Source organism: Taudactylus pleione, unplaced genomic scaffold, assembly GCF_031769625.1.
Source record: "Taudactylus pleione unplaced genomic scaffold, aTauple2 ptg000201l, whole genome shotgun sequence".
Classification (NCBI taxonomy): Eukaryota; Metazoa; Chordata; class Amphibia; order Anura; family Myobatrachidae; genus Taudactylus; species Taudactylus pleione.
This window is the reverse complement of record NW_028284603.1, coordinates 16,955,660-16,983,632: the sequence shown is the minus strand read 5'-3', so window position 1 is coordinate 16,983,632 and position 27,973 is coordinate 16,955,660. Positions and strand designations below refer to the sequence as shown.

At 43.8% G+C, this 27,973-nt stretch overlaps 1 protein-coding gene across 1 annotated transcript in view; it reads left to right on the top strand.

The window, feature by feature from the left end:
* Positions 1–27,973, top strand: part of CAMKMT (calmodulin-lysine N-methyltransferase) — a 531,467-nt gene that overhangs the window by 467,943 nt on the left and 35,551 nt on the right. Inside the window, exon 10 of the mRNA XM_088477271.1 lies at positions 23,849–23,980. Within this exon, the coding sequence (XP_088333397.1) occupies positions 23,849–23,980 (132 nt within the window). The remainder of the gene's footprint in view (positions 1–23,848; positions 23,981–27,973) is intronic.

Sequence of the window (27,973 nt, the reverse complement as noted above, 5' to 3'; positions counted from 1 at the left end):
GTTAGGGGGGTGTCAGGCTGATTTCACCAAAAACTACAGGACTTTTCGCCTATTTCGTTTTTTGCCGGGTCCCGTTTTCGCCAATTTGAAATTGAATACGGGGATACGCAGGGACACACGCGACAAGTTTTCACCGGCAAAACCTCAGATGGCTGACTTTTCGCTCCAAATTGAATATGTCCCTTAGTGACAAAGGTAAAGATGGCCCTGCCCAAATAAACATAAAGGAGAAGTCAGTGCAGATGGGTGGGCTGACTGATTCAGGAAGCCGGGGAGATCAAGAACAAGGGAATTTAGAACTTGGCAGAGGCAGGAACACAATGACTGCGCATGTTCCAGGCAATCTCTGTGAGAGCGGGTACTCATGATGTGCTCCCTGTGGTTTCATCAATTCGGCTCAGATAGCGTGACACTAGGTGTGAGCTGTTTCACAGCTGTGTGAATTAGAGGCAGCCGTGATCATCAACGCTAGCAGGCTGCAGGCCCTCCTATCGTTCCGTGTTATCCCCTTGATGGTGGCGTTGTTTGTGCTGGGTGGCGCACAGCCCTTTGGGGCTGAGCAGATGGAACACCATTACGGGCTGGGTGCAGGCAGTGGCCATACTGCCCAAAGGGCATTGTATCCTGTGCGACAGCACTAGCCCTCACTTTGGCCCTGGTTTAAATGATAAATACTAAAAGCTATGGTAACAAACGTAAATTGTTTCTATTGCCACACCCATTTATGTGCTTCATACAAGCATTAAAAACTCATGTAAGAAGCACATTTTAGAATTGCCAGTGGGTATGAGACCGTGGACCAGGGGTCTGCAATTCCCAGCAGGCGTTTTAGGCACGGTACATGGGTTCTAAATAGTACATGGAAGGGTCTAAAAATATACCAGCAAGGACCAATATGTAAGTTCCAGACTTAAATTTAGGCCTCAATAGTTTATAATTAAAAGAGCAGTTTGTTTATTTATTCCATTAACGATAGCAAACATTACCAATACATTTTAAACGAAACCGATTTACCTAAAAACTTGATTGGTGAATTTGTCTTGCCGACTGCTACCAACTCTTTGATCCTGCCTCTCTCACTATTTCCCCCATTTTATATTTGTGTGGTTTGAAGTGTATCACATAATTTTAATACTTAAAAATATGTTACTTTTATTTGTTAAGTCCATTATCAGTAATCATCATACAAATATTATAAATATATTTTATATCTGAGCTTAACAAGATTTAGCCGACACACTGATAGCAAAGGGTTTGCGACACCTGCCTTAGACTTCGTGCAAAATTGTATACAGTAGTTAAAAATATATTTACATTTTTTTTTATATTTAAATATAGATATTCCTTATACCAGGTAGATGAATGCATTTAATGGCTGAAACTGTAACTAAACAGTAAAAGTGCGTACACACTAGACAATGTGCTTAAGATGCGATATCGTGAGCGATTTCCCTTGAACTCTCCCCGGCACTCCAGGACACGATATGGTGCTAAAAAGTGTCCAATCTGACCAAAGATCTATTGTGCGTCCTTAACGATTTTCTGTGCGTCGTGTACGAGGTTTGGCAGATCTTGCCTGCTTTAGCCAAGATCTGAAGATGCCATGTACAACCCGCGGGTACAGGCATCAGAATCGTGAGTGGACACTCATGATTTGTACATATTTTACACGATTTGTTGTTCTGATGCATCGAAATCGGGCGAATCGTGCAAAATATCGTCTAGTGTGTGCCTTAAATCTCCTGAATTCAAACGGCAATATGTCAGTAATTTTAAGATTTTTATATGAACTTAACATAACATAAAATGAAACCTAAAAGTCTGGTAGTTGTAGTAGGATTGTTGCTATAGACAAAGTGGTCTACGTACTAAGCCTTGGAGAGAGATAAAGTGGACGGAGATAAAGTTTCAACCGAACTGTTAGATTTTCAAACACAGCCTGTAATTTGACAGTTAGGAGCTGAGTGGTTGGTACTTTATCTCTGTCCACTTCATCTCTTTGCAAGGCTTAGGGCCTGATTCAGAGCCGGACGCTCTTTAAGAGCACTCCCTCTGAATCAGGTTTTTTTTTTTTTTTAGTTGCGGCCCCATGGCCGCTCGCTAAGCTGTGGGTGACCACCCACAGATTTTGCAGGCAGCCATCGCGGCTTACGACAAGACCCTTGTGGTAGGGTCTCGTCCATCGCAAGCCCCAGAGAGATTCCTGCTCTAACAGAGCAGGAAGCTCTCCACTGACATCACTGGTGATGTCAGTGGTGCCTCCCACAAACGGCAGGCGTTCCTTCGGGAACGCCTCCGTTTGTGTAGCCACCCCCCGTCTCGCCTACAAAACGGGACGAGCTGTTGATCAACATCGACAGCCACCCCTTTTGTAGTGAGTCCCTGAGCAAGAAAATTTCTTTCACGCTCTGGGGTTGCACATGCTCGCGGCGCATGCGCTATGCGCTCGCGAGCAGGTCTGAATCAGGCCCTTTCTACATAGACCCCTTATTCTTTTCGATGTTATAACAAATAGGTTTAGCACGTAGCGTTGTTATTTATGTGACCATATTACTTTACATTATCCAGCATTAATGTTTTTTTTTTTCTTGTTTGGAAAGAAATGATACTTAAGGGAGGTATTTAAGAGTACAGCCACAGGATCAGCAACAGGTCTGAAGGAAGGGAATTCTAGCAGAAGTAGATTGTGCTGTGAAAGGGCTACGCATTGCCTGATTTGTTTTCACAATGCTCGCCACCTGCGAAGCCGTTCTGATAGAACACAGGTTTTCACTTTAACTCTGAGATGAGAGGCGTGCTGACGGTTATGCCTTTAGTATGCTGCAATGTGCTGCTAAAGTATATCCCCGCTGTTCTCCATGAATTGATTGTGAGTTTATTTCTCCTCATGCCCCAGCTCTCTGCAGCATTTCACAGATAGACTCTGAGTTTTTAATACACAAGCGATGCGCACCACCTCTGAGACAGTTCCGATGGGACACGGAGTTCATCTCTCTAGCTTTAGGCTGGAAAATAAAGGATTTTCCTGTGCTGTGCAGGTTATATTTCTATTCGGCCGCTTTGTCAGGTTATTATGTAGCGCTGCTTCACTCTGTGAAATGGCCCCAATGTTGTAATACTTTTCACTAACACATTGCTTGTATTAATATACATTTAGAAGCATCCACTGTGTTTTATTAGTTGTTTCGTTAGATTTTTCAGCTGGGTAACTGTCACATGGGAAGCGTGATTGACTAGTTGTCTGTTTGCTGCATCTATTCTTTTGCAGGACTTATTAATTGTGATTTTTTTGTCTTCCAGGTTGGCTTGTATGTATTTTTCTTACACTGTAATGTGCAGTATCATGTTTTACAGCCGGGAAATACACAATTTACAAACTGTAGTGTAAAAGAAACTGAAGTGGGCTTATTTATAGTGTATGTCTCCTGCACTTGTTGAAGGCATATGACATCTCTGCTTTGTCAGATGCATGTTCCTCATTTTGAAGATCGTTTAATTTTGTTTGACAATGAATAACCCAAATTCTATTATTTTAAACTTTCCTAATTGGAAAGTTTAAAAGAATAGAATTTGGGTTATTCAGAACTTTAGTTGGCACTCTCAACAGACTATTTATGTAGGTGTTTTTTTTTTTTTTACTAAAGTTGTGTATCCGCAGCTAGTTTCATTTGTGTAACAAGATAAACAGAATCATAAAAATAAATCTTAAGGTGCATACACACGGTACGATCTGTACCACCAACGATTTGAAAGATATCTTTCAAAGATATCGTTCAAAGATTGGTCAAAGATCTGTCAAAGATATCTTTCAATGAGTCATCCTGCCACATCTCTGAACAGGGAAAATTGACGATATTGTCCAAGTTGGCTTGCATGCATGAACGATGAAAGATATCTTTATCGTAGGTGCAGGAACGCGCATCGTTGGTCGATCGTTCACTGCCTAAAAATGAACGATATGAACGATATTTCGTTCGACGATATCGATATCGTTCAGGAAAACCATCCCGTGTGTATGCTGCATTAGCCTTTCTGGCTTCAACTAAGCAGAAGTCTCCCTCTCTAAGGAAGACCTAACTCACACTAAACAGCATTTAAATACAGCACTTACATAAATCCACACAGTGTCTCTCAACAAATCTATCAGCCTGCTCTCCAGGTAGTTGCAGACCACTGAGAGAAACTGACACACCTTTTATTAGCCTATTGCAGGTGGTCTGGCTTACAAGGCTGATCATTACCTGGATAATTACCAGAACATAAGAATCTGTGACATCCCATGAACAACTTCCCAGTGTTTTTGTCACATGTCCCCCCACCCCTCCTCCTGTTTTCACCTTTGGGGTAGAACTCTTGTAGTCCCTAAACGTAAGACATTGGACAAAGCAATTGCATTGGCCAGTTTGTTTCCTGCTCTATGATCCACTGAGAAAGTAAAAGTTTGCAATGCCAAGAACCATCTTGTCATTTTCCTAATGATCTCTTTATACTCAGACATCCATTTTAAAGGAGCATAATCATTAATTAACCTAGTTTTTCCCCAAAAGATGGTAACTGAGTTTTTCTAATGCCCATTTAATTGCCAATGCTTCTTGTTCTACAGTGGCATAGTTTCTTCAGTTTCCTACGTAAATAAGAGGATGCTCTTCAACATCTTTCCCTATCCCTACATCTGATGTATCTGTCTTTACAACATATTCCTTTTTAAAGTTAGGTGTCATCAAAACTGGTTGGGTGCACAACGCTACCTTTAATGCCTGAATAGCCTTTTCTACCACAGGATTCCACCTAACCATAACTGACTGTTTACCCTTGGTAATGTAAGTCAAAGGGACAGCAATGGTGGCAAAATTGGGTTTAAATCTTCTATAATACACTGTGGGCCTGATTCAGAGCCGGACGCTATTTGCGCTCGCTCGGTCAGAAAAAGGGGCCGGCTATTTAAATTGAGCGCTCGCTCTTTGCGGTCTGTTGACGCCTCTATGTCTGAGCGAGCGAACGAAACATGCGCTCGCTATTTTGTAAAGACGCTCCCTGGCCGCTCGCATCATATGTCATCTCCACTATTTATTTGATTAATCGAGTACATCGAAAGGCATCTGAACTGCTCGCAGTGCTTGTGGTAGGTTTATCCTACTGCAATCATGCGAACAGTTCAGGCTAAGAGACAACCAAGTGACGTGGTCGATGACGCTGCTTTGTTAATTATGCACACCCTTAAAACGCCCGTTTTGACCGTTTGGCACGCCTGCGTTCGGATCTCCACTCCCCGTTTTCAAGCACCTTCCCCTGTTACCACCCACAAACGCCTCATCCTGTCACTCAAATTAGCAGGCACTCGCTATTTGGCGAGCGCTCGATTTCCGATCGCACTGACTGGTTGGCGCATGCGCATTACGACCCATACGCATGCGCAGTTGTGCGAACATCGCTCGGAGCGAACGAGCGGCCGCTTACGAGCGGCTCTGAATCAGGCCCTGTGACTCCTAATAAAGCTCTCACCCGCTTCTTATTTAGAGGTTGTGGCAAATTTTGTAATGCCTCAATTTGATTAAGTTGGGGCTGTATCAAACCTCTGCCTATGTTGTATCCAAGATACTTCCCCTCTTCCGTCCCTAAGCAGCACTTTTCTGGGTTGGCTGTCAATCCTGCCTCACAGATGGAGTCCAACACTGCTTGTACCCAGGGTAAGTGTGACTGCCAATCAGGACTAAATATGACTATATCATTGAAATAAGCAGCAGCATCATAATGTCTATGGGGCCTTAGAATTGTATCAATCATCCTCTGAAAGGTGGCAGGTGCCCAATGTAATCTGAATGGCAACACCTTGTATTGGAACAGACCCTCTGGTGCAGAAAAAGCAGAATTTTCTTTTGCCTTAACCAAAGGGTACTGGCAAGTGCTGTTGACAGATAAGTCTAGAGTGATTAAATACTGTGCTGTTCCCAGCCTTTCAATAAGTTCATCAACACGAGGCACTTGGTAATAATCAAAAATACTATTCATTTTACAAAAATCTTTGCAGACGTATAAGCTCTCGTCGGGTTTCAGAATACAATGGGACTTGACCACTCACTATGTGAGTCTTTGATTATATCTAACTCCAACATTTTTTTTTACATTTCTTTGGATACCAATTCCTGTTGGGCCTCTGGCATTCTATAGGGCTTTAGGGTAACCTTAATCTCTGGTTCAGTGATTATTTCATGCTTTACCAGATACAGTATGTAAGAAAACAAATCTCCATTTCTTAACAGAAATTTTTTAGACTCATGCAATAGTTGCGAGGGTTTTGGCTATTGTTACTTCAGGAACTAAAGGTACTGTGTGGTTACCGGAGGAACCGGGGTGGCTGATAGAGCTACTCTATCCTTCCACAGTTTTATAAGATTTACATGGTCAATCTGTTCTGGCTTTCGTTTCCCAGGCTGGTACACCATATAATTAACCTCACCCACTCTGATTTCAAATGGTCCTTTCTACCGTCGGAACCAAAATAAGCACTCTGTCCCCAAGAGCAAATGTATGTAAGTGGGTATTGCAATTGTAGACACTTTGTTGGGCCTATTCTAAGTGCTCTCTTACTATCGCACCACTGCAGTTATTTTTTCCTGCATCTGATAAACATACTCAATAACAGTTTTATAAGAATTGGGTTGCCCCTCCCATGTCTCTTTTACAATATCCAGCAAGCCCCTTGGGTGTCTCCCATACAGCAAATCAAAAGCTGAGAACTAGGAGGAAGTTTCCCGAACCTCTCTAATGGCCAGCAATAAATAGGGTAACAAATAATTCCCATTTTTCCCATATTTATCCACCACTTTCTTTAGCATATTCTTTAGAATTTTATTAAACCTCTCCATCAGTCTGAGGGTGATACACTGAGGTCCTTAGATGAGCAACCTTAAACAGGCGGCACTCTTTCATGATTCTTGACATAAATGGGATACCCTGAACAGTTAGGATTTCCTTAGGTATTCCCACTCTGCTAAAGACATGTAGTAGTTCTATTGTCTTTGTTGACGTATTGTGCAATGGTATAGCTTCCGGGGTATCTCGAAGGGTAATCCGTTACCTTTAAATATACAGATGGCCATGGGCAGACTTTATTAGAGGCCCAACCAAATCCATAGCTATTTTCTCAAACTGGACCATAGTAATGAGTAATGGGACAAACAGACTTCTATAGTGTGACCTAAGATCATGGTACTGATACTGAGGGCAGGATGCACAGTATTCAGATTCGGACCCCTGGCCATAAAATCTGCTGCAAAATTGTCTCTGAGGGTTTTTTACCCCTAGACGTCTTGCAGTTATGTCACCATGAGCAAGGTCTAACAACGTTCTATCAATTGTTCCACAATAGTGTCTCTTTCTTCGACATTTGGTACAACAAATCTTGAAGTATTGCCATGTCAGGGTGTGATAACCTACTATCAGGTTTTACTGGGTTCCCATAAGCCACTTTTACATTCTCTTTTGCCTTTACCAAAGTAGAATCTTTAACTTCTCTGAGGCAAAGGTATCTTTTCTTACTTCAAGATCAGGCATACAGCCAACTGATTCAACAAAAGTTACTACTTCAGTAACAGGTACATGATTCTGTGCCCCACTGTTACTCTTGTCATTTTTTGACTCCCTAATTATGCTTGAAAACGGGAATACTTTCACTGTCACTATATCAGTAGCATTATCAAACATGAAATTCCACAGTGACTACAGTGGGACCACACTGTGGGCCTAATTCAGACCCACTCGCGAGCGCTATGCGCTCGCAAGTGGGTTGATGGTGGCCCAGTGCGCATGCGCACAACGGAGCCGGCTCCGTCGTGCGCATGCGCAAGACCAAACCGTCGCTTTGGGTCTCGTACCAAAGGGGGCGTGCTGTCGACGTTGAGTGACAGCACGCCCCCTTTGGTGGGTGGGCCGGGGGAGTGGCTGCCCAAATGGAGGCGTTCCCATGTGAACGCCTCCGTTTGGGGGCGGCCCCACTGACATCACGAGTGACGTCAGTTGGAGAGATTTCGGCTCTGTGAGAGCCGAAATCTCTCTGGGGCTTGCGGCAACGAGACCCTACCACAAGGGTCTCGTCGCAAGCCCGATGGTCGCGATGGTCTTGACCATCGCGACCATCTTCCTGGCCGCTTGCTATAGCTGTGGGAGGTAACCCACAGCTATGCGAGCGGCCGGGAGGCCGCTCTAAAAAACGAGAAGCTCGGCCCTGATTCAGAGCGAGCGCTCTGTCAGAGCGTCCGGCTCTGAATCAGGGCCAGTGTTTCTATGCTCACCTCTGCAGTAACATATACAAGATAAACCAACACTTTTCCCCTGAGGTTTTAAGGGGTTCACAAACTCGGCTTTTACAAGAGTAATTTGGCTACCAGAATCTAACACAGGCTCTACCCATTTGCCTTCTACAGCAATTATACCTGCAATTTACATAAGCAGCATTACATTGCATAGGTCCAATGGTAAGAGGACAGTTAGGCCCGTATTCAATTTGAGCCGAGCGGCAATAATATAACGCGGCCGGGACTTAACGCTGCCTTCGCCTGTTTTGTAGGTGTTAAAGTATCGCGCGCGTGCCCGCGTATCCCCGTATTCAATTTGAAAATAGGCAAAATCGGGACCCGGCGATACTTCGATCGGCGTTAAAAAAACGGGAATTTTTCGGGAAATAATCCTAGGACCCCCCTAAAGATGTCCAGACATGGGGGATCACTATGGGTACCCCCGTTTTTGGCTGCAAAAGACAGTCGGGTTTTTAAATAGCCGCGGCAGGGTCCCCCCCTCTCCCGAGCACCACAGGCTTACGCTGAAGCCCGGGGCTCTTCCCCATACCCCTGGTTTGGTGGGTATGGAGGTAATGGGGGGGCCAAATAATGTAAAACTATTGTGTTTTACAGTGGAACTGCAAGTGCCAGCATGCCTGCCATTTTGCACTTGTGGAACAACAAGTGCCAGCAAACATGCGGCACCTGTAACTTCACTGTAAAATAAATAGTTAAAAAAAGACAAAACCCACACACCGTGACAGTATAACTTTATTACACACACCTACCCATTAACGCATACTTACCTATACCAGATGTATCTGTCCCCTTGTCCAGTAGAATATCCTTAATGAATGGCACTGCAAAGAAGAATTCATACTCCCCTATATCCTGGCGCTGGTCTCCGCAGTAATCCAGGTACTTGGCAAAACAAAAAAACGAGTATATACAACCCACGCAACAGCTATCAGTATGTGTGTTGCCACACATACTGATAGCTCCCGAATGCCAGCCGACGGAACATGCACAGAGCTGGCAGTCCCGAGAGCCAATCAGCGGCCGCTCTGACTGTAGAGTGGCCGCTGATTGGCTCCGGCTACTGACAGTTCCCACGTGGTGTGACTCGATTGGGTCTTCGGGCTGTGGCATTACACCCCGGCCGGTTGGTTCTGGTGCTGGTCATAAATATAGGGGGATCCCCATGTTTTTTTTTACCGCTATATTTAAAACCAGAACTGGTCCCTGCAGCCTTGGGTTGGTTTCTAAAATACGGTGGAACCCTACACTTTTTGTTCCCCATATATTTAGAAACCACCACTGGCTGGTGGTTTCATCACCTTATTCAAAGCTGCGGCTTTGAATAAGGTGATGCAGAAGAGCATTTAGAAGGTTTTTTTTAGGGCAAAACAACTATGCCCATCAAATTTGGGATATGAAAATGGGGTTCAGCATATTTTAAACTTGCTAAAGTGACCTAAAAAAAACGTGAAAAATCCACCTGCCACAAACACCTGCAATCAAAAAAACACTTGGGGCATCCTTGGGGACCTCCCCAGAGTCAAGTTCGCTAGTTTTTAAGTTTGTACCCCAATTTTTTTTTCTCCCCCCTTTTCAAAGTAGATTTTTTGGGTGTCTTTAAGTTTTTTTGTTTTTTTTTACACAGATTACCTTTGGGGGACTGCCTGAAGGCTGCATGGGGGTTCCCGAAACGTTGCACCCCAAAACCCTAATTCTGCACTTTTTGACGCCTGCCATTCATAGGCGATACTTTACCGCCTATTACATTGCATTGACTTTCCGCCTAGGCGGAAAGTCTTTCAAATTGAATACGGGGTAAAACTAAAACAGGCGATAATGACGTCATCGGTGGTAAATTACCGCGAATCCGGACTTAACGCCTCAAATTGAATACGACCCTAAGTTGCAAAATGACCCAAGCCACCATATCTAAAACATCTGATGCTATTTTTATCAAGACTTTTACAAGTCAGGAACCTTCCTCGCGCAGCTGGCCAATGGTGGGGTACACTCAATAGTTCCACGGCTGTCACATTTCTCTCCACCATTTCCACAAGCTCGTCTGTTGTTTTAGGGTCCCTGTGGCTAACCTACTTGTGCAGAACTTCAGACAGGGAATGTAGATATCGGTTTATAATGACCCTTTCTACGATCTGTGGCTCTGTCAGAGTCACTGGCTATAGCCACTTCTTTTTTAGATGGATGAGCTTATGCAGTTGATAGTGCGAAGTTTTATTCACATGGTATCCCCAGCAATTAACTCGTGCTCAAACAAACATTGTGACACCTAAACAAGATAAGCCCGTGGTAACCATAGGCAGCGACCGCACTGTGCCCACAATGGGGTAGCACCCCATACGGCCGCTCTACTCAAGCCGGCCCTGACTACAACTCTGCAGATACTAGGCCAATGCAGAGAAGTGCTGGGTCTTGCAATGGGCCTTCTATATACAGCCAGAGAGCGGTATGCCATATAGCATGAGGAAAATCTTTATAGAGAGCACATACTGTACAGATGGGTCCAGCTAGTTTGTTGCTCCACACACCATGTAGAGCGCCCTGCATCATGAGCCATACGGTACGCCTTAAGTGGCGCCATTCAGTATTGATTGTAATGGAATGTACCATGGTATTGGAAAAAGTAATCGCGTGTAATACAACTTTTTGTCCACCAGGTGTCGCTTTTCCTAAACTACACTGCGCATGCGTTAGATAGCCAATGCATTTTCTGTACTACTGCCTGAAGATTGGCTGACAGAACCGGTGATTCGGTACACTGTAATGCAGCGTTTTCGTCATGGAATCAGAGTTGTAGAAGAATGCGCAATAAAGTTTTCAATCATTACAGTATGTGTGTCCTGTACTTTAAAAAAATATATATTTTCTTTATTTTATTTACAGTTTCTTATATAGCGCAGCATATTCCGTTGCGCTTTACAATTGTAAACATTAATAGAACAAAACTGGGTAATAACAGACAGATATATAGGTAGGAAGACTTTATACAGTATTTTCAGTTACCAATTACTGTCCGTACATAAACTACAGTACAGTATGTATTGTACGAGATTCTGAGACAGGCTGGAATTTTTAGTCTCAGTGAAGTATCAACCCCTCGCAACTACTGTATACATTAATAAGATACAAGTCTGCATCTGGTGCAAAACAGCCAGGGGCATTGATCAATGTGATTTTGTAATCAATACCAATGAATACTATTTTATCTACACTAGATGCATCTTACAGTACTAACAAAATTTGTGAAAATTTTTTTTGGTGAGGTGGGTCCATCTGCACGTGTCAGGTTTCAGACTCACTTTCAGTTGTTGGGGTTCAGGGACGCAACCTCAGTTTAAAATATGACCAAATGAATCCCTGCTGAATAATGTTGCAGTACTGCATTGAAGGCACTACATTGCTCCACAACTCCCTCCACCCTTCAATGCCACAAACCTATACAGTTAGGGGGTGCAGGTGCTCATATCGGGTTTCAGACGCACCCACAATATGTTGGGGTTCAGGGGCTCAGGCAGGGCTGAGAAACACACGCAATGAGAGTGGATTGATTAATGTTCACTAATGATAGGATACTGTGTTCACATGTACTAGTATAATATTTAGAAAGGAAGACACATTTTTATTATTAGTATTATCATTATTATGACAATAAAACCAATAAGCCAATTTCAATAAAAGGACATGGATTATTCGGGTGTGGATTAACATGTCGTAAAAAGGTCGACAGTGTCTGTATAGAAACCAGTTGTTCGACAGTCAATACTGTAGGTCGACAGGGACAATAGATCGACACACTAAAGGTCGACATGTAAGAAGGTCGACATGTACATATGTTTGACATGGTCAAAAGGTCAACACAAATATTGTCAACATAAAAATGGTCGGCCATTTTTGTGTCGACCATTTTGATGTCAACTTTTTTTGTCACACTAAAGGTCGACATGGTCAAAATGTCATCACAAAATTGGTCAACACATGCTTTGTATTGTTTTCTAACCCTAATCTTCACCCTAAACCTCCTTCTTGGTGCCTAACCCTAGCCGTTGGGGTAAGTGCCAAACCCTAACAAAACAAAATGTGTTGACTATTTGTGTCAACAGCCAATAGGTCAACAGGGACAATAGGTCGACATGTAAGAAGGTTGACATGTATAAATGGTGGACAGGGTCAAAAGGTCATCACAAGAATGGTCGACACATAGCTGGTTGACACATGTTTTTTTTTTCAAGCCCTAATCTTCACCATAACCCTCCCTCCTGGTGCCTAACCCTAACCATCGGAGTAAAGCTGGCCACACATCTAAAGATTATCTGTCCAACCAGCCAACTAGTTGATTGGTTGGAATGAAAATCTGGTAAGGAATACAACCAGCAATTTGCTCCCAAATGCTGGAAAATGGACCAAAACTGTTGTTTGAACAAATTGTTTAGATCAAACATTTAACAAACTTGTCTGAACGACCATTTTCATCTGTTTTCTGTCATTTAGGAGCAAATTGCTGATCACCAGTTACTCCCATACGTTACCAGATTTTCATTCCAACCAATCAACAAGTTGGATGTAAGTTGGTCTAGTGTGTGGCCAGCTTAAGTGCCTAACCCTCCAGTAACTGCCCAACCCTAACCTTAACGCAAAAAAAAATAATCATGAGTTGACTATTTAATGTGTCGACATTTTGACCCTGTCTACCTTCTTACATGTTGACCTTTAGTGTGTCGACCTATTGTCCCTGTCGACCTGTTGTCCCTGTCGACTTATTGACTTTCTAACATCTGGATAACGCAGAAGCTCGTTGAACGGGACTCAGATGAGTACACATGCGGTACTGTACAGTAGTGTAATTGCTGTGGTATTATGACGGTATAACCGATACATTAACGCATGCAACCTCAGTTTTCAATAACACCACATGAATTCCTGTTGAATAATGTTGCGGTATTTCATTGAAGGCACTACATTGCTCCACATCTCCCCCCACCCTGCAATGATACACACCCATACAGTTATGGGGTGCAGGCGCTCGTGTCAGGTTTCAGACGCACCCACAGTGTGTTGGGGTTTAGGGGCTCAGGCGCACCCGCAGCGTGGTGGGTTTCAGGGGCACCCGCAGAGTGGTGGGGTTCAGGGGCTCAGATGCACCTACAGCTTTCAATTAAGTAACCTTAGCGGTTCTCATCATTGAAGACAATGGGGGGAATCGCTCATTGGCTGAGAGGTGGAAGGCTCGCCTCTCTCAGCCAGTGAGCGCTCAGCAGCTGGATTTTTATAGTGAAATGCCGCCGTCGAGCCGTCATTCGAGTAGTGGGTCGGGTCATTTTGTTTTTTTGTTTTGCCAAGACCGTGGATGCCTACTAACGAAGAGTACGTGATCCACACATACAGGAAGAGGTGTGTTTTTTACAGGTATCTCTGGAGTTCTACATAGAGAAGACGTGAATCACTTCAGGAATACTAAGTAAGCACAGTATGAGTAAGTGTGTATGTATGCTTTAATAAAGTTTTACTATCACAGTGTGAGTGTGTACTGTGTTTATTGTAATATTTATTTTGCAGGTTAACTACAGGTACGTACCAGCAGGCACGTAATGCCCCACATGCTGGTACTTGTGGTTCTCCAAGTACCAACATGCGGGGGAGGCTTGCTGGTACCCGTAGTTCTATGGCAAAAGACAATATTTTTACTACTTTCATTTGCACCACATTTTAAACAACCCTGCACCACCGCTCCAGGGGTGCTGGGGATAGCCCCGGGCTATCAGCCCAAGCCTGGGGTGCCCTGGAGGTGGGGTCCCCTTTATTGGGGGAGTCCCCAGGGAACCCAGGGCTGACTAGTGGTCAGGGGTAATGCTTTGGCCGGTCAACCCGGTGAAAGGGTTCCCCTGGCTGTGGCATTACTCCCCTGCTAGAAAGAGCTTGCTACTGGTTTTGGATAATATAAGGGACCCCTACGCTTTTTGTCCCCTGTATTTGAAAAACCAAGACTGGCTCGGGTGAGCCCAGTGCTGGTTGTGCTAAATACAGGGGACTCCTACGTCTTTTGTCCCCTGTATTTTGACAACCAGGACTGGCTCTGAAAAGCCCGGTGCTGGTTGTGTTAAATACAGAGGACCCCTATGTCGTTTGTCCCCGGTATTTTCACAACCAGGACCAGCTCTGTCTACTGAATCCTTGTGCACTTCACCCATCCGCTGCTGTTTTTCTTTTAAGCTCAAGGGGAGGGTGCAGTGATGGAAGGGCTGGAGGGGGAGCACGGGACGGCGCAGGGTGCCGTGACACCTACAGAGGGTGGGAGAAGGTAAACACAGTGATGTACACTGTAATCAGGAATTTTATTTGTGTGGTGTTGTGGAGGAAGTGCGCTCTGCACTGAAGTTACAAGTTACGTAGACTGTTGTAAATGGATCTGAGAAGCACTGGGGGGAGGGTATTGGGAAGGTAAACAAATTGACCTACTTTTATTTCACCATTTGCATCCATTTTACAGCAAGTTGCGTACAATTTTGTAAATGAATCTGCATTTTTGCAGTTCTGATGCACACATGTGAACTCATTAGCTGCTAATGTATCGGTTATACCGTCATAACACCACGGAAATTACACTACTGTACAATACTGTATGTTTACTCAACAAGCTTCTGCGATATTATTAAAAAGATTGGTTGTGCGAACATGCAACATGCAAATACACTGCAGTAGTGTCCTGAACGTGATTGGCCCGCTTGTCAGCATCTCCATCCACTTCTACAGTATATGGTATTCAGTAGTGTAAATTTAATCAGTGGAGCACTCCCCACCCAGCAGTTAAGCAGTGTATTACATGCCATGGATTCTCTTACATTGTAGAACGCCACGGTGCGCCACAGTAAAGTCATCACACAACTTTACATGGCGCGAATCAGAAGCCTGAATGTCGCGCTGTGAGAAACAAACTTGATGGGCCCATATGTAGGAAGTTCACTTAAAGGTTTTAATATGGAATAAAAATATTCATTTATATAATTCAGAAAACAAAATGGTTTTAATAAGTACAAGATGATAAAAGCTTGTCTATAAGCAAACTATACTGCAAATGTGCCACAAAAAATTAAATAGATAAATATATATATATATATATTTTTTAAAATGTGTGTGTGTGTATATAAATATGTATGTATGTGTGTGTGTATATATATATATATATATATATATATATATATATATATATATTATAGTTAATGAGGCAGTACTCATTTAAATCCTTAATAGTGCATTGTCCATCACTCATACTTGGTATATCAACACTTGCCCAATCCATCTGGACAAAGCAGAGACCAGCACTTGCTTAAGCATGTAAGCAGATTTATTGAATGAATACTATATATATAATTGAGAAGGACCATTTAAAACAGGGGTCTTCAACCCGTGGCCCGTGGAGCTGTTCCCCGTGGCCCGCCTATGGTTAGTGTAGTGCGGACCACAGTGAGTGCGGTCCGCATTACACAGAAACAAACACAGCTTCCGGGTAGTACACTCGTGCTACCCGGCGGTGGTGTGTTTGTTTTAGCAGCCAATGAGAGTCAGACAGACTATATATATATATATATATATATATATATACTCTCTTTGGTTGCTGCACTCACGGCCAGAGCCGGGCTGGAGCTCACTCATGAGCCCATAGTGCAGAGCGGGCCCAGGAGGACGGAGGGGCGAACAGCGGCGGGCGCAGGAGTGGGAATTCAGGTAAGTGTGTTTTTTTTTTTGTATGTGTCTTTGTCCTATATATATAAGGGGCACTGCCTAGGTGTGGGGGTGCTGCATAGGGTGACTACTACTGGGGGCACTACTTGGGGCACTGCAAAGGGGGGACCATTACTGGGGGGCACTGCATAGGGCGCTACTGGGGGCACTGTATAAGGGGGACCACTACTGGGAGCGCTGTATAAGGGGCACTGCATAAGGGGGACTACTACTGGGGGCACTATATATGGGGTACTACTGGGGGCACTGCATAAGGGAGACTACTGCTGGGGGCACTGCATAATGGGAACCACTACTGGGGCCACTGCATAGGGGGCACCACTACTGGGGGCTCTGTATAAGGGGCACTGCAGAGGGGGACGGGGGCAGCTATCTGACAATTAATGGAGCAGGAGTGACAGTTGTGGGGCATAATTATAATTGTGGTCAGTGGGGGGGCATTTTGGGACCTAATTAAAATTGTAGGAGGGGGCAGTTATGGGACACAATTGTGTGAGGAGGGGGCAGAGTCTAAATACCGCAGTATAGCTTAGTGCTATACCTCGGGCTTTGTTGACTTTTTTAATGTGGCCCACACTGACTTAAAGGTTGAAGACCCCTGATTTAAAATGAAGGGTAAATTCCATAGACAGTGGTTCCAATTAAATTGATAGGCTGCATTCCAACAAATAATGGTTTGATCCAGAGATAGCTGGCTCTACTATATGTAGATAATATGTACACTTGATAGTAATAGAACATCAAACCGCTATAGTGTATATCAATGGTTTTAATAAGCAAGCTATGATTTTAACAAAATCAGTATTGTACAATATTAGGCTTCACAATAATAGCATTGCATCTACAAACAATTTCCGGACATGTAAAACATTGTGTCTATGAGACACATAGGTGGCACATCTAGATGGACAAAGTGGACTAAAAAATACAGCCATTGGACATCATTTATTAAGTAGATTTTAGTGAGATATTAAATATAATAGCCAAGACAATTAACTGTGTCCAAGACTGTAAAGGGTTCAAAACAATATAATAAGAAAGGAATGTTGTTGGACGATTGTCAAAAAACAAGAAAATAAAAAATTACCCATGAGGATACAATTAGAAAGTCATTGTACAGATATGAACATGACATATTAACAACATTGGAAATAAATATAAAGAGCAACATAGAATTAGAAGAATAGAGCGATAACAGGAAAGATGAAAAAGGCAGAAAAACTAAACCATCCAGGAAGGTTGGGGGAGTGAGTTGTAAGGGAGGGGGTATCCACCAGGATTCAAATAACTAAAAGACAAGTGTCAGACCACGTAGGAGGATGTAAGATCTATGATGTGTCTATAAGGGATTTATACCTATCGGAATTGCAAAATTCGAACCAGCTAAACCACATAGGCGAATAGTTCTTTATCAGTTTTATCAGGAGAAGACATGATAATATCATCCATTGATCTATACATTTCTATCCTCTGAAACCAGGGGGAGGTAGACTTCCATCGCACGTGGATTATGGCCTCGGCTGCACTGTTGAGATATTTCAAAAGTGATTTTTTTTTTTTTTTTTTTGTATAAAGGCAAGGTACAGTAAGTAGGTTCAAAAGCCAAAATTCAGGCCCATCTGGCACATCCGAGCCTGACCTTTCACATGCGATTGAAATTATCCCATCCCAAAATACCTTCACTAGACATGACCACCGCACCACATCTCCAGCAGCTCGCAGACATCCCCAGGTACATTTTAGACATAATGGACAAACACCAATACTATCAAGAGATAACCTTAAAATGAGAAATGAGACTCAATTGTTAGTATGTTGGTGGAACTGCACCAAGACTTTTCAAGATACCATTGTGTATCCCTTATATCCATACCGAAGTCTCTCTCCCAGTTTTTAGTACATTTTGGTAATACGGAAAAAACGATTTTCAAGGTGGATATATATCAGCGGGAGAAGTCTGTGATAGCACCAGTTGCTCAAAAGCCATTAAACTGCAAGTCCCTACAGAAAGAAGGTCTTTTGTTTAGAGAAAATGTTTTACCTGGAAGTACTGCCATATCTTATTATTGGGTAAGCTCCACTTTGTCAGGTCTGGATTATTTTTTGAACCCGGGGTGGATGCAGGAGAAGAAACAGGAATGGGTTTGTAGTATTGGAATGTAGCAGGTTTAATAGGAGTATTATTATTCATGAAATGGTAATGATATATAAACTGGCAGAAAATATACAAGTCCAAGTGATGTGTGGCTGAAAACAAATGTCTGGCAGAAAAAACAAAGTACAATAATGAAGCTGGGAACAGGTGTCTGGCAGAGAAACAAAAAAGGTCCAATGGAGGTGAGACTGAGGAACAGAGGACTGTAGTACTGGAGTGGGCTCTGAATCCGGAGAGCTGGAGGAGTCACAAACAGTGGGGTGAGTAATGGGATATAGCAGGGTAGATGCAGGTATCCAGGAACAGGCTGAGGTGGAGACAGAGCAAGAAACGGAGCACTGCTGGGACTGCAATAATCACACGGAGCTAAGGAGCACAGAGAACTCTCTCACAGCTTGTGCTGTGTACACATTATACTGGCAACTAGAGGGCGTGCTGAACACCCTTAAGTACCATGGGAATGTGCATGATAGGCTGATGAGAGTTCACACAAGATGCTCTAACCCGATTGGCTCATTCAGGTCACATGCCAAAGATGGCGGCGCCCAGCAATCCCCAGCGCGGCAGCGCTGCCAGTCTCACCTGTCGCCACATGGCTTGTACCCTTAGGACATCCACGCACACCCTGTGCCAACCTCCAGACACCAGCACCTCCATCGGTAGGACCGTGCCACAGCACCCACACGGGTAGAGACCGCAACTCGCCAGGTATAACAGTTCTGATCGTGACACACTTAGCTTGAATATCAGTAAAAGACATCACTCTGGAAGGGCCATACAGTTGTCCGATCTGTGAAATCCCCGGCCATGACCAGAATTTGAAATCCGGCCTGGAGACACCAGGGGGAATGCAGGGTTGTCAAATAATGGACTTGAAGGGGAGTGAATCGAAGAGACACAATCCAAACCCCCAAGTTGTTCTCATACCGCTAGTGTAGGGCCCAGGGTTGGAGGAGAAACATTAGGCAAACGAGAGAGTCATGGTATAACAGTTAAGGACCCCTCAATAATCACCGACTGTTTAGCAGTCAACCTGGACCAATCTAAAATTCTGCTAAGCGTAATCAGACAGAATTTGAACACAATTATTGTATTGTAAACAGACGCCTACAATAAATATTAACCTGTACAAAAAATGAACAAAGAATTCCACTTAGAATACAAAAACAGGAACTTTATTGAGTAAATGATCCGAGAAACAGGGGCAGAACTTAGTTGTACCTATAAACTCCATGTATATAACATTTCATAAAGAATCAATGTTTTCACATTTTATTTACGTCTTATTAAATTATGTTGTGTCATACGCACTTTTTATTATCTTTTTGTATTCTTTAAGAGAAAACAAAAGGATTCTTCCCGTCTCTTGAGTGCATGGGGGAGGGGGTATCGCGCTGTTTGGCGATCTCTGTGTCTTTCACTCCCTTTTAAAAACATATCGCTACATCTCAAAAATATCTCCCATTTTTGTTGATATGTCACTGTTGAGACAATTAAAACATTTTTCTTATTATGCGTTGTAACACCCTACTAATTGGCCTTCCATTAAGCAATCTGGCTTCACTTCAGTCCACCCTGAACAAGGTTACCAGTCTGATTTTCCTTGCTAACTTAACTATTGGTATCACTCTTTGCCAGTCAGTGCACCTGCTACCTGCTTCTATCACAATACACTGTAAAATGTGGTTTACCTGCAAAGCTCTCCACACACTGCTACACCTCTGTGTACCATTATACCTGTGCTCCCCTCTCTGCCACTGACCTCTAACTCCCATCCTCACTTATAACCACCACGCATTTTAGTCTTCCATTGTCTACTGTACTTGGGATGTGGTTCATATCCCGGCTGTCAGCATTCCGTCTGCCGGTGTCCCATCGGTAAGTATTGGGGTTAGGGTTAGACGTTAGGGTTAGGCACTAGGGGGAGGGTTAGGCTGCAGGGGGGAGGGTTAGGTTGCGGGAGGGAGGGTTATGGTTAGGCTGTGGGAGGGTGGGTTAGGGTAGGATTAGGTTACTTACCTGCAGGTGTCGGTATCCTAACCCTGTCACGATGCTGGCATCTGGATACTGACCGCCGGGATCCTGAGTGCCAGCATCCCATACCCAACCCCTGTACTTCTACTATGGAATCCATTATGTGAAAGCAGATCTCTTCATGGATGCTTTCCTAAATACTGTATTTTCTGTATTAAAGTCTTTAATAGATAATTCCTCTTCTCCTAGTAGAACCGTGTTTGTAGGATGGAAGATTTTTCACAGCAGCTAAGAGCACAGGAGCACTGGAACGAAGGGTCTGTTTGAGAGTAGCATGCAGTGCCAATGGTACCAGAATTGTCTTGGAAAAGTGCTAGATGTTCCTGGGCGGTGACTGGCAGGAGGCTAAACAGATGCACGGAAATGGTGCCCCTTATGGGCGTTTTATAGGAGTGTCGCGGGCCTGTCACTGAAGTGGTTGTGCACACAGATGCTTAATCTGTCACATTGGAGACCATACTCAGTCATGTGACCGATGGCGCCCAGGGAAGGGATTTGAGGCGGGCTTTGCGTAAAGTCACAGATGGTTGACTGTCTGCATCCACCTCCGAAACAGGCCCAAAGTGTGACCTGCTCTTACAGTGAGACTATCCCATTCTATCCATTCCATGAGGCATACAGAGGAAATGATGGTGCCCCAACATGTAGGCAGACAGGAGGGGTTCTCCACATCGGTAGCATCAGCGTCAGTCTACTGTAAGTGCGGCAGATAGGTGTGATGAGTAACATAGTGTGAGCATTCTGATATCTGCACTGAGGGCCTGATTCAGACCCGGACGCTATTTGCGTCCGCTCGCTGGCTAAAAGGGGCCGGCTATTTAAATCATGTGCTTGCACTGCGTGGCGTAAAGCCGTCCACTAAGTAATAGCGAGCGGCCGCACTATGCATTCGCGCCTGTATAAAGATGCCCCTTTGCCACTCACAACACGTCATCTCCGGCAGTTGTTGGGAACATCGAGAGCCATCGGAGCAGCTCGCAGCGCTTGTGGTAGCCTTTTCCCACCACAACATTGCGAGCAATTCAGGCTAAAATACAACCCAGTCACGTGTGTAATGACGCTACTTTGCTAATTATGCACACCCATTAAACGCCGTTGTGACGGTCGGGCATGCCTGCGTTCGCACATCCACACCCCCGTTTACAAGCACCTTCCCCTGTCACCACCCACAAACGGCACTATCTGTCACTCAAAATAGCGGCCCGACTGCGAGCTACGGGCGAGCACTTTCCCATCGCACTGGCTGGTTCGCGCACACGCATTGCAACTCATACGCATGTGCAGATTGCGAAAAATCGCTCAATGGGAGCGCAGCATAGCGTCTGGGTCTGAATCAGGCCCTGATTACACAAATATTATCTACAGAAACTCCAATGGGAAATATTTTTCAATATGTATTACGGTTTATGAACATTATTCTCAGCTGCTGATACAAATATTAACATTATACTATTCTAGCATTCACACTTCTCTATTATATTTTCATCATCTGAAATTTGAGTTATAACAAATGAATGACCTTGATTGCCTGATTCTGAGTCAGATGCGGCTTAGGAAATTGCGCGTGCACAGAAAAGAAGTTACGCATTTTTAGTTATCTCCTTATGATTTTAAGTCGGATAGCTATTGGTCGTATCACTCCCTTGTGTAAAGCGAGTGTTTCTGGGTGGCAATGCAAGAAATACCTCTTGTGGGAATGTGGGCATGTAGCTAGAGTTCCATGCTAGTTTGAGGCTTGCAAGTGGCAATACTAATGCTGAAAGTTGTGGCTGTGGACAGAAGAACAGTGAGCAGTGCAGCTTCACACTTGAAGCAATACGGATAATGGCATTAGCATGAGTGTGCAAATATGGATTCCTCAGCTTCCAGGTTTGGACTGGCCCACAGGGGTACAGGGGAAATCCCCGGTGGGCCCTACTGCCTGAGGGCCCCACCACTTCCTCTAATGTCAGGTTCCAGACTGTGCACTCGAATTAAACTCTATTAAAGGGTCAGTTATATAGTCTCTAATGTCTGTCCAAGCCTCAGTAGGGGCTGGCCTCATCCCCTGTGTTAACTGGCCACACCCCAAAGCTACATTGTCATTGATGTTACTACTGTAGTCCCAAAAGGTCTGGAAGGCTTCAGAAACTGTGGTTGGTCTCGCCGACACCTGAGAGAGTATGACAATCTTCGTGAAGATGGGCCAGGCAGAATAGTGGTGGGTGGAACCCAGGTTGATGACACTATTCACGTCAGCATGCTGTACGTGATTACACAGCATCATCTTTCTGCGGGGTTTGGGGGTTATGGCGCAAGTCCCTCCTACCGCTGACTTCAGAGAGCTGCACTGAGGACCTCCCAGAGTGGCTGCTTTATAATAAATACAGCATATGCTCACAAAATTACTTCCTTCCCGTGTTTTCAGGTCATAGTTACATAAAAGTCAAAAGATGCTTATTTTATTATTTTTCTTTTTCAATATTTACGGGTTTCTACCTGTTTTCAGTAGTTTTAAGAATGACTATAGAGGTGTGCGACCGGTCCCACCACAGAGAGGGCAGGGCTCTGTGGGCAGCACCGTCTCCGTCCCACGGACCTTACTTTTGGCTAGCAGCATGGGAACGGCAACCTGCAGCCAGGATCGCTGCTGCTGCGCCACTGGAGTGTCCTTTTGACGCTCCAGACAGGCATCCGGATGTGTGATTAGCTGATCTGCAGCGTCATCAGGACACACCAAGTCAGCGGTGCACTTACTGCAGCTGGCATCCCCGCCCCAATCCGCACAGACTAATGATGTCATGCTCTCGATGACATAATGCTGGCACTAAGGGGGCGGGGCTGGCACAGGGTCCATTTGAGCCCTGATACTGCCCTGTGAATGAGTATCAGCAGGCAGAAAAACACTGCTCACACTTTAACAACTTGAGCAGTAAAGACTGTGGGCTCGATTCAGACCCGCTCGCTAGATGCGTTCACTCGCTAGATGTGTATGCAAATCCGGCAAACTAACAGCAAGATAGGCGATCGCACGGCAAGGCATTAGCACGCCTACTATGTCTTGGTGTGCGATCACCCTGTGTATATAGACGCCCACCAGCTTGTCTTAAGAACCCCACTTATGCACGTCATCTCCAGGAAGTGTATGCAGCCATCGGTACCACAGAGTACCATCGGAAGTGAACGCAGCGCTTGTGGTTGACCATACCCTACTGTGAGCACTTCAGTGTAAAATTCAGCCAGGGGACATGTACTATGACGCTGTGTCTTAATTATGCACGCCTCTGAAACGGCGTTAAGATGCTTGGGCCCGCCTGCGTTCGCACTTCCACTCCCCCGTTTTAATTGACCTACCCCTGTCACCATCAACAAACAGCTTGTCCTGTCACTCAGGTGGGCAGTCTATGCGCAGCGAGCAAACGCATCCCGATTGCTCGGACTGGTTCGCGCACTGCAATGTGTACGCATGCGCACAATGCAAACATCGGCAGTCTGCGTGCGAACGCTTCCTAGCAAGCGGGTCTGAATGGGGCCCAGTATACCAAAGCTTATGATTGGACCATGCTGATTTTCGAAGTATTTATACAACAACCTGCTTCGACTATTTTTTCATTCTATTTTATCCTTACAGGGGAAAGCGATGGTATTTGCTCCACCAAGAGGGAACACTTTAAACCAGTTTTGCAATCTAGCAGAGGCGGCTGGCTTTTGTATCCAAAGACATGAAAATTATGATGAGCACATTTCCAACTTCCACTCCAAGGTTGGTTCTCTGCTTGCGACAGATAATACTTTAATCCACATTGCATTTTGAAGAGATCATGGTCTTTTTGGCAGGTAACAAACGTTTGATTAAAGAAATCCTTAGGTGTGCTGCTTCTAAACAGCTATTTTTATATGTGATTAGTTTTTGCTGTTAAACCATCCTTTATCTCCACATGTCTAGCAGGGTTTAACAGAAGAATTGTCTATTAGAGTTTTCATAGTAGAAAAAAAAATTAAAAATAAATCAAATAAACACGCTTCGCGTTTATAGCGGTGCTATTTGTATGAAGCATTAGGTAAAGGGCACATTTAATTCCCGAGTAAACAAGCTTGTAAAATAACTATAAACAAATCAAACACAAATGTTAGGCTAATCTAAAAGCAAAATGCATTGAAACAAACAGAAGGCTAATGTCTAATTGTGTCATATCATACCTTAAATCCTTATCTCTAGTTGTTTTATGGCTGGGTCAGTTGGCAGATTCAAACTGCTAAATCTCAAACACAATTTCACAGCTGTGAGGTTATATGTCAGATCCAGGCGCTACAAGATTTAGGTCAAAAGCACTTATCTGTGATTTCTAAGCTTGCTTACATAAAGCCACTGGTATCAGTCATACTATAGTCATTATTTATAGGTAGACACTAATGAATAACACAAAAAGGAGTACAGTATTCTATTGTAAACATTTCTGGCTTTTAAAATGAACTACTATCTTGAATGCTACTGAATATAAGAATACTTTTATACTTTTATTTTCTTTAAGGGGCTACTTGAAATCCAAGTTGATATCATAGGAAAAGATATAATAATATGCACAAATATCAATTATTTTATGGCAGTGTCCAAAATGTTTGCTGCTCTTACCCACATCAATTTTGATGGCCAATTAGGCTGTTTTAACTCTAATTGGCTGCAAAGAAGTGTGTTAAGGGCCTCATTAATTTTTTGACCACTCTAATGAAGTCTGCCATATCCAAATCTTTGGCTTGATTACAGAATGTGCAGGATGCTCAGATTTGGTCGTACACATCTTTGTATATGTATGGTGAAATCTGACAGAGATCTAGAGGCTTAATGGTTGGGCCAAGTGCCTGGATTGGTCAGCGGTAAAATAAGAAAAATAGATAACCGAAAAAAATAAGTCGTCAGGCCCATTGTGCTCCATTTGAACATCTTGTGGTATATTACTGGGATGTAGTTTAAATCCCGGTGGTCGGGATGCTGGCGCTCAGAATCCCGGCGCCAGCATCCCGATCGCGGACATGTCAACCGTAGGTATTGGAGTTAGCAGGAGGGTTAGGGTTAGGCACTAAGGGGAGGAGGTTTGGTTTATGCTGCTTGGGGAGTGGAGGTTAGGTTTAGGCTGTGGGGTGGGGAGTTTAGATTTAGGGGTAGGGTTAGGATACTTACCGACAGGTGTCGGTATCCTAACACTATCTGAATGCCGGCGTCCGGATTCTGACCGCTGGGATCCCGAGCGCCGCCATCCTGTACCCAACTCATATTACTAAGCTGCAGGTTTTGTTTTTCTTTGGAGATTATGGAGTTTTACAATAGGAAAGTATGGCTAGAGCACAGCAGCTCCCACTCTTTAACCAATCAGAGTGCTCCTATTCATTCCTAGGCCAGCCTGGGCTTTCTATTGGAAACAGTTGATCAATCTTTATGACTATTTTTTTTTTTTGCCAAGTACCAAGATGTCTACATGGAAGGACCTTTTTTAGCAAGTAATAAAATGTGAAGTGTTGGGGTTTTTTTCAATTACCCAGTTCTGTGTGTGTGTGTGTGTTTGTGTATGTACTGTTTTACTTGAAATAAATTCAAAGGTGCCAGTGGGTCATGTCTGCCAGGGCATGTTGGTACTTATGGTTATCCAAGTGACAACATGCCCTGGCAGCCCTTGAAATCGGACAAGACAGAGCTAGCTGGACCTTTACTGCACTTTAAAGAACAATATTAACTCTGTTATTTACATTATATTATTAACCACACACTCAATGCACCCATGGCTGGGTATAGCTAGGAGATGGGCCTGCACGTTTTTGCAGGTCCGACTCCCCTAGGGAACCCAGCCCTGTTGCCAACTGGCTTAGAGCTGATTGGAATCATAGTGGGGGGGATCTCCACACTGATTTTTACCATTACCAGGGTCGCGTAAAGGCCTATTAATTTGGAGGGGGTGGGGGGTGGCACACTTTTCCTTTTAATTTTTCTTTTTTTTTTTTTCTTTGCTGTTATAAGTATAGAAGCCTGCACAGATCTTAGGGTTTAGTGCAGTGCTTAAAAACTCCGCATAGGGGTTTATAAACTGACGGGCAGCAACGGTGGTTTTGAAATTACTGCCACTAACCATACTTAGTAAATATTGTATTATCAGTTTCAAAATGATGTCAATTTCTAAACTTGGCAAGCTTCCACTCTTGTGTAGTGATCATGTGACCAGGATGGTGCCTTTGTATGGCTTCAAAAATATTTCTCTCCACAATAATATCCAGATTTTTTTTTTAAAGAAAGGTTCTCTTCTCTAAATGGTGTTTTTTTTTCTCTTTAAATGTAAATCAATAATATTTGAAATGGCTATATTTTCAATACAATTGATTTACTTCCTACCTTCCAGCTGAAAGCACCAGTGTTATCTCTAATATTTATATTGTCTTAAGAATTTTGCATACATATCATTTGATAAGGGCACCATAGGCTAATACTGGGTACTGTGTACCAGCGATGGCGTCGTTCACAGACATATGCAGATATATTGGGCCATCGTGCTGCATGTGGTCGGGCTGTCAGCCAACCGCCCGTACACTTTCTGCACAGGCTTGATTGACAGCTCAACTTGGTGGTCACATGTAAATGACGTCAGTCCCAACACATCGGACAGTCTGTGCATAGAACATATATTCTACACAGTCTGCAGATATATCAATCAGGTGTGACTCTATACCAGCATCCCATGAGGGATTGAATCAGGAATCAATTGATTGCAGTTTTGAGAGAATTTGTCATGTGACAGTTCCCTTTAAAGAACGTTTATGAAAGCTGGTGCGGGGGAAAAATGGTGTGCAGATAGTAATCTGTCATATTCTAATTGTCATTTTTCTAGTGCAGTTTCCAAATTTGACTCAAATATATTGCCAAGATCTAAGTTTGTAGGTCATAGGTACACGTTATCAACTGTAGTATAATGTCCAGATTTTCACTAAAACTTAAGATGATAATTTATACCGATGTGTCCTCATACATCTAGCCTCAATACACCATGCTGCGCGACTTGCCTGGCGTGAGTGAGCCGCCAGGTCCTGTGCTATCTGCTAGTGTTGGGCATCTTTTTTTGCCAGATTAATTTGATATGTGACACATGTATATCTGTGTGCAGTCTGTATATGAAGCACAATGACACTTGGAATGTAAAAAGCGGCGTATACAGACTCAGTCGCACACAGATATACAAGTGTTGCCTATCAAATTAATCCGCACAGTCTTCTGGTGCTTTCTAGTTGCATCACATTGCGATTTAGGGGCATATTCAATTTGAGGCAAAAAGTCAGAGGTCGGACTTTTCGCCATCATCGACGTTTTTTCCTGGGATAAAGGACCTCATTCAGAGTCGGTTGAAGCGGCCGCACGGTCGTACGCCACCGATGTTCGCTATACTGCGCATGCGTAAAGTTCACAATGCGCGTGCGCAAACTAGCTGCTACGATCAGAAATTTCTCTCTCCTTGAACGCAGCCAGGTCGGTAGTTTGAGTGACAGATTGAGACATTTGTGGGTGGTAACAGGGGAAAGTGCTTGAAAACGGGGGAGTGGAGATCCGAACGCAGGCGTGCCTAATTATGCGGACGGCGTTTTGTGGGAGTGCATACGGTTTATGGGAGTGCATAATTAACAAAGTAGCGTCATGGCACATGTGACATGGGAGGTTTTTACACTGACATGATCGTAGAGCTTAAGAGAGGGTATGGTCAACCTTAAGCTCTACGACCAG